The 8237-nt window shown below is 38.8% G+C and overlaps 1 protein-coding gene across 1 annotated transcript in view; it reads right to left on the bottom strand.

The window, feature by feature from the left end:
• CHIC2 (cysteine-rich hydrophobic domain 2) overlaps positions 1–8237 on the bottom strand; it is a 56657-nt gene that overhangs the window by 8554 nt on the left and 39866 nt on the right. The window contains exons 2-3 of the mRNA XM_006868061.1: positions 1872–1926; positions 1581–1736 (exon numbers count right to left, since the gene is read on the bottom strand). Of these exons, the coding sequence (XP_006868123.1) occupies positions 1581–1736; positions 1872–1926 (211 nt within the window). The remainder of the gene's footprint in view (positions 1–1580; positions 1737–1871; positions 1927–8237) is intronic.

Below are 8237 nucleotides of genomic sequence, written 5' to 3'. Positions count from 1 at the left end.
TAAATAATAAAAATGTAGTAAATTCAAGTTATACTGGTGTACTACATTTCTACCAACATCTTAGGAATTTATTATGAGCAACCAAAACTATGACTCTTTAGATCATTTTTTCTGATTATAGAATCACTAGATGCCTATAAGATTATGAAACTTAAAAAATGTAAAGATAGAGAAAAAATTCTCCATAATCTTAACCAGCTAGAAACAACCACTATAGCCATTTCCGTTCTTCTATGGACACTCTCTTACAAGTGAGCAATAAAGCTAACAATTATTTATTAACCACTTCCTTTAAATTATTAAGCTAAGAACTTTACGAACACTTTTATTTTATCCTACAACAATCCTATTCAGTTAGACAGGTGACTATTGCCATTTTACTGATGTGGAAACTAAGGTATAAATGAGCCCACTGGCACAGAGGTTAAGTGCTCAGTTGCTAAATGAAAAGACTGCAGCAGTTCAAAACCACCAGTGTATCCACAGGGAAAAAAAAATGAAGATAACAGCCTTGGAAGCCAATGGGTCTGTTGTACTTTGTCCCATAGCAGAGTCAGAATCAACTCGAATCAGAATCACAATCAGCTCCATTGCAGAGGGCTTGGTTTTGGTATACCGAGGTTTTCAATGGTTAGGAAGCATGCTTCCGGTCATAAGGTCACAGAAGACAGATAAGAGAACTGAACTCAGCATTCTTAATCATTATACTATATACCACCATCACCATATGTACATTATTATTGTTGCTGTCCTTAAGTGCCCTTGTATAAATGTGTTTAAGACACAGGAAATTATTTAAGAGTAAATAGTACAATATAACATTGTGTGTGTATATATATACATATATATACACATAGAGAGAGAGAGCGCATGACAGAGTGTCTTAGTGTGGCACTGTGGGTTAATGCGATGGACTGCAAGGTCGGTTTGAATCACATGGTCAATGGTTCAAGCTCACCAGTTATTAAGTGCTGCTGAGTTGGTTCCGACCCATAGTGACCCTGTAGAGAGTTTCCGAGGAGCAGCTGGTGAGCTTATACCATCGACCTTATGGCTCAAACCAACCTTGTAGTCCAGCGCATTAACCCACAACTCATTAACCCACAATGCCACACCAGGACTAGATTAGATTAGATTAGATTGATAGATAAAATAGACAGATAACATTATACTCTAATCTTTGCTCTTAAGTAATTTCCTATGTCTTAGCGAACCTCAAGGTCAGCAGTTCAAAACTACCAGCTGTTCTGTGGGAGAAAGATGAGGCTTTCTGCTCCCGTAAAGATTTACAGCCTCGGAAACCCTGTACAGGTTCACTATGAGTCGGAACCGACTCCACGGCACACAACAACAACACCACAAACATTTATACACAATGTATAATTTTTAATGGTTATTTAATATGACACCATGTAGTTGTAGCCTAAGTTTAACCACTACTCTACTGGGTCAGATAATTTTGTATAGCATTAAGGACAGTGTGATTCACTCAATATGAAAAAACAAAAACAAACAAAAACTAAATGAATAATGCTTATCTACTTCTACATTTAAATTAAAATATATAATATTCAACTTACTCTTTTACTGAGGCAAATAACTGGCCACATACTGCAACCTAATGTGCAGCAGCAACAAAGGCAGCCACAAAGTAGCCAACGTACATTAACAGGAAGGTTCTTCTTAAGACAACTGTTGACTCTGTTGATACTGGCTTTAAATTCTTCAGGAGCTACCTAAAGGAAAATTTTAAGAAATAAAAACACTGCAATACTAAGGTCAACAAACATGACTTGTAAACATAATTTTTTTCTATTTGTTAGAAACAGAAAAGCTTTAAAGCAAACAAATCCTAAGTAACTGACACTCACTTTTCCAGTTAATGAAGAAGGAAATTCGGATTCAAACTTGTTGCTTAGTCCAAATCTGTATTAACAAAAAAAAGGGAACATGTTATTACATGTCATTGTTATAGAAAAAAATTTAGTTTTTTTATTAACTTAGTCAAAAGGCTTTTATTAACAGAATCACAACTTTTATATAATGATAAGAGGCTGAATGTTAATTAGCCAGCAGTATATAAACAGTCCTTGGAAACCCTATACAGGGTCGCTATGGGTCGGAACTGCCTCAACGGCACTTAACAACAGCAACAACATACAAACAGTATGACGAATTTATTTATATTCAGATGACACAACCTTGTTTGCTAAAAGTGAAGCGGACTTAAAGTACTTGCTGATGAATATCAAAGAGCACAGTCTTCAGTATGGAATATAACTCAATATAAAGAAAACAAAAAGCCTCACAACTGAATCAATCAATAACATCATGATATACAGAGAAAATTCTGAAGTGGTCAGGGAGGTCATTTTACTTGGATTAATAATCAACACTCATGGAAGAATCAATCAAGAAATCAAACAATGTACTGCATTAAGCAAATCTGCTGCATAAGACATCTTTAAAGTGTTAAACAGCAAAGATAATACTTTTTGAGGATTAAGGTGCACCTGACCCAAGCCATGGTATTTTCAATTGCCTTATATGTATGTGAAAGGTGGATATTGAATAAGGAAGAATAGAAAAGAACTGATGCCTCTGGATTAAGGTTTTGGTGAAGAATATTAAAAGTATCATAGACTGCCAGAGAACAAGCTAACTGTCTTGGAAGAAGTTCAGCACAGCCAGAATGCTCCTTAGAAGCCAAGATGGCCAGACTTTGTTTTTTGTACTTGGGACATGTTATCAAGAGGGAACAGTTCTTGGTAAAGGGTATCATGCTTAGTAAAGTAGAGGGTCAGTGAAAAAGAGGTAAACTCCCAACATGATGGATTGACACAGTGGCTGCAACACTCAAACAAAACAGCAGTTCCGAAGATGGCACAGGACTGGGCAGTGTTTTGTTGGGTTGTACTAGGAGTTGGAACTCACTTGCTGGAGCCTAACAACAATATAAGCAGTGGTTTAAGCACTTTGCCTGCTAACTGAAAGGTCAGTGGTTTGAAACCTCCAACCTCTTCATGAAAGAAAGATGTGGCTATCGGCTTCCATAATGATTCGCAGTCTTGGAAATTCTATGGGACATTTCTGCTCTACCCTAGATTCTCAATGGATTGGAATTGACTCAACAGTGGAGTTGGGGTTTTTTGTTGTTTTGTTACATAAGCAGAATAGAAGGCTCATTCATATGTTCTATATGGTAAAGTCCAGGTGTAGCACTATAGAATAAATACTGGACTGCTCACTACAAGGTTGGTGGTTCAAACCCACCAGCTGCTCCTCGGAAACCCTATACCGGATCGTTATGAGTCAGAATCAAGTCAATGGCACTTAATAACAACCTATGGTAGTGAGGGTGATTATATGCCATGGAGTCAGTTTCAACTCATAGCAGCCCCGTATAGGGTTTCTGAGGCTGAAAATCTTTACAAGAACAGAAAGTCTCATCTTTCTCCCACAGAGTGGCTGGTGAACTCAAACTGCTGACCCTGATGTTACCAGTGCAACTCACAACCCACTTTACCACCAGGATAGCAATATTTTTCTAGCTTTCAATGTTACTGATGAAGATAAGCAATGATTGTTAATTTTAGAAGGTGTCTTTAGTATACACAAGAAATAAGTAGAAGAAAGAAAAATGCTGGGGAAAAAGTAAGTAGTAGAGGAGACAAAAGTTTTAAAGGAATTGGGAACTGACAAAGTGTTGTCAACAACTGTTTTAAGTACCATTCAATACCTTGCAGATGTTTCTATTACTTACAAAACCTTTCCTGGAATCATAATTCAATTAACCCATGACTTTAGAATTGATAAAAGATTTAAACTATTTTCAAAGAACGACCATTACAACAAGATAAAAGGTATATAAACTTAAAAACCCACTTTACTCTTACTAAGAGTTTACTAATATTTGGAGAAAGGATAACTTATTCAAACTTCAAATATTGTGCACCCATAAAGTATCATTTCACAAGGTCCTTCAATAAAAGGCTTCAGAGCAGCTTTTTTTCCTAAATGAAAACATGTGTACATAACAAATTTCATTTCAATGTAATTTGAGGTAGTATTAAAGTCTATGAAATATGCCTGGTAAGACTTTGCAGAAGGTCTATAACTACACCTAAATTCTAAATGGAATCTTCAAACTGGCTTGGTCTACTGTCTACTATCCCATCTGTCTACTTCCATTCCCATGGCTCCTTATTTCTACCGACTATGGCCATCGTCAGAGTACAAACCACTCCAACCTATGACCCTGCACTCATCCTCACCCACTTCAGCATTTCCTTTTCTGGTAGAGGCTTCCCCTTCCAAACTCCTTTAAGGCTCTCCTCTGGAACCCCTTATCTACTACCAGGATCCCCCTATATTTTCTCTTTAATAAAAAGAAAAGCTCTTTTTTTCCTCACTTAAACCAAAAATCTTGTTTAAATGACTCTTCCCTTAGAAATCCTCAGCACCAGCTCCTTCCCTTACCTCCATCTTCCATGTTCCCTACACTCTCTCTTTGGAAGTCCTTATCATAACTATGTTTACAAGTCTCACATACTACCCTACTCAATAATGAGTCATTTATGGACAGAATGTCTTAATAATCTTTACACTACAAATGCCTGACCCACTGCCTAATAAATAATACTCAAAAAAGATTTACTTAGTTAATGAATCTGTTACTGAACCACCTACATTCCACTCAACTCCCTCACTGTAAAATTTCAACGTATTGTTCTCCAATCTCCCTAACTCTGATGGCCCTACTTTCTGAATAGACTGCCTTGCTCCAAATGCCAATCACTATCATTTTCAACTTCCCAGGTATTTCGCCCCTTCCCTCAGGTTCAATGATTCACTGTACTCACAGGCAGCATATCCCTCTACTCAATACCAAAATGTAGTACAGAAAAGGATAAAAAGAAAAGTTAGCAAAGGAAATGGTAAATGGGAAAAAGTCTAGAGAAATCAGGAATAAGCTTCCAAAAGTCCTCTTTCACAGGAGCCACACAGGATGCACTCAATTCCTTCAGCAACAAGTTGTATAAGATGGTGTATACCAAGAATGCTCATTGGAGACTGAATGGGTAAGGTTTTTATTGAAGGCTGATTATGTATAGGCACTCTTTGCCTGTTGTTGTTGTTGTCAGGTGCCACTGAGTCGGAACCGACTCATAGCGACCCCATGCACAGCAGAACAAAACAATGTCCGATCCTGGGCCAACCTCACTACTGCTGTCACACTTGACACCATCAATGATGCCACCTGGCTGATCCATCTCGTTGGGGGTCTTTCTCTTTTTCTCTGATCCTCCATCTTACCCAGCATGACATCCTTCTCCAGCAACTGTTCCCTCCTGACAATATGTCCAAAGTATGAGAGACGAAGCTTAGCCATCCTAGCCTCCAAGGAGCACTCTGGCTGCACTTATTCTAAAACTCTTTGCCTAGCACATACTAAAATTCTAGACTCCCCAAAGGGAAGGAGGTGTTCAGTATAAACCAGTGTTTGCATATACAGTTCAGGCACAGTGAGTTGTCTTAGCAGTTTTAGGAATGCGAAGAACCCACCCAAAATTCAAGTTCCCAGATACCAGCCAAATACCAACACTGCAAGCAACCCTGTCGAGTCTCAGATCTGCTGTGTTAGTTCTTTTCTGCATAACTCCACTCTGAGGATACTGACCACCACTTCAATTTCCTCTCCAGCATGACTCAGCTTATTCACAATTAGTTCAATATTCAGCACCAGGGCTTAACTACTTACTTAGCCTCATTCATCTATTCTGAATAAAGTCACCACTCACTGTGTTGTTGTTGTTAAAGGCCACCAAGTTAATTCCAACTCATAGTGACCCTGGTTTCCAAGGAGCTGTTGGTGGATTTGAACCGCTGGCCTTGTGGTTAGCAGCTCAGTGCTTATTGTACAATGCCACACCATGACTATTAGACCCTACATACTGGATTTTCAACTAAAAAATTTTCCTTTCACCACCACTACCAATTTTTTCATATTCTCACCCTTATCCAATTTGGCTTTGGTCTCTGGTTTAAACTGCTGTTTTTGCTCTCAAACTACTGCAGCCCAGCCTCGCTACATTTCAAAGCTGTATTAACTCCCTTGTGACTTCACATCCCTCCGTATCTAGCAGAACTACATGGATTATCATTTTGACTAGACTTTTAACAAGCACTCTTTATTTTCGGTATCACTATGACTCTTGGGAGTGCAGTGGCTCTGTAGGATACGCAGTGTTGGAGTCCACCAATTGCTCCATACGTGAAAGATGAAACTTTCTGCTCCCAAAAAGATTCACAGTCTCAGAAACCCTACACAGGGTCACTATATGTCCAAACCAACTTGACTGCATTTGACAACAACAACAGTGTCTCTTGCCAACCCATGGTCAATGGAACTGTTTTTGATTCATTTCAATTCCCATTGGATGGAGCTACTAGAGAAAACTCACATAATCATTTTTGTTGTTGCTGTCATTAAGTGGGTTCTGACTCATAGTGACCTTGTATAGGGGGTACCGAGGAGCATTTGGTGGGTTTAATGTTTTATGGCAAGCAGTCTATATGTTACTAATATATTCTTTCCAAATTATTTAACGATGCAGAAAACATCAAGAGAAGATGGAAGAGAGGGAACAAACAAGATGGCGGATCGGGTGAAAGTGCAGTAAGGAGCTCTGTCAGCAACAACACAGAATACCCGAGCAAGCAGGCTCAGAACTCTGAACCACATATAAAGGAATACTTTAAAGGTTGGAAGGCTTACAGCTGGGGAATTTGTGACAGAAATCCATTGCTTTCCAGTTCGAGATGCTCAGCTGTTCCAGGAGCCGCCATCTTGGGTGAGACCAAGCAGGGGAAGGATCAGAGTGGCCACAGAGGCCTGGCAGAACCACGAAGATAAAAATGTGGACATTCTTTTCTTTTGGTATCTGTTCATTGGTCCCTTGCCGTCTGCGCACCTTCATTCTGGTGACTATAGGGGTGCCTGAGCTAGTGGATGCTCCAGCCCCACCCTCGGAAGGTTCTAGTGCAAATGCGCACAGATCTCCTCGAAATTTAAAGAGATGTTTTCCACTTAAGACCAAACAGCCACAGCCAGCCCTGAACTGTTTATAACTTGAAAAAAGGCCTGAACGGGGATTGTGGAGTGGGTCAAGCAAACCAAAAAGGAAGTAGGCCGAAAATTAAATCCTAAATTACACCAAACAACCAACAGTGGCATCTTGAAATTTCTCAAGAAGAGTGAAAAGGGAAGACCATTTCCTGATCACATCTACCTGGAGACAATCAGAAAGCATAAAAAACACCAAAATACATACCTATCTAAGTATTAAGGCCACAGATAACCCTGAATATGCCCAAAAAACAGAAGCAGATGACTATATCTGCACATGTCCAGAAACGAGATAAAGTGACTGAGGCAAATGAGCTAGAAGTAGATCTACACTCCATACTGGAAGATGGGAAGGCTTTGGAAATGACTGAGAAGGAATTCAGAAAAAATGATTACAAAATGTATCAAAACACTATATAATGGAGTTGAGAAAAATAAGGAAAAAGTCAGGAAATACAGGAACAATCAAATAAGATAGATACAGCATTGGAAACAATACAAAACCTACAGAAAGAGGTCCAAACCATTAATAATAGAATATCAGAAATGGACAATACACTGAAAGGGCAAAGGAGTAGAACTGAAGAGACAGAATTAGTGAGCTAGACGATAAATCTCTCAACACTACTAAGATAGAAGAACAAATACAAAAAAAGGATAAAAAAATCTGAAGAAGGCCTAAGATTCATGCTGGATAACATGAAAAGGAATAACGTAAGAATTATTGGCATTCCAGAACAGGAACAGTCACATAAGTCCACAGAGGAGATAGCTGAAGAGCTTCTGGAAGAAAATTTTCCTAATATCATGAAAAGTGAAAAGAAGCATTCAAGAAGCTGAACGAACCCCAGGATCGATAGACCCTAAAAGACAATCACCAAGACATATAATAATCAAGCTCTCCAAAATCAAAGATAAGGACAGGATCTTGACAGCAGCTAGGGAAAAGAGAAATATAACATACAAGACAAGCAAATCAGATTAAGCTCAGATTTCTCAACAGAAACCATGCAGGCAAGAAGGCAATGGGCATACATATATAAAACCCTGAAAGAAAAAAAACTGCCACCCAAGAATCCTCTACCCAGCAAAGCTGTCAATCAAATAC

The sequence above is a fragment of the Chrysochloris asiatica genome, unplaced genomic scaffold (genome assembly GCF_000296735.1).
Source record: "Chrysochloris asiatica unplaced genomic scaffold, ChrAsi1.0 scaffold00115, whole genome shotgun sequence".
NCBI classification, from domain to species: domain Eukaryota; kingdom Metazoa; phylum Chordata; class Mammalia; order Afrosoricida; family Chrysochloridae; genus Chrysochloris; species Chrysochloris asiatica.
The sequence above is the reverse complement of the archived record's forward strand: the minus strand, read 5'-3'. Positions and strand labels throughout refer to the sequence as shown.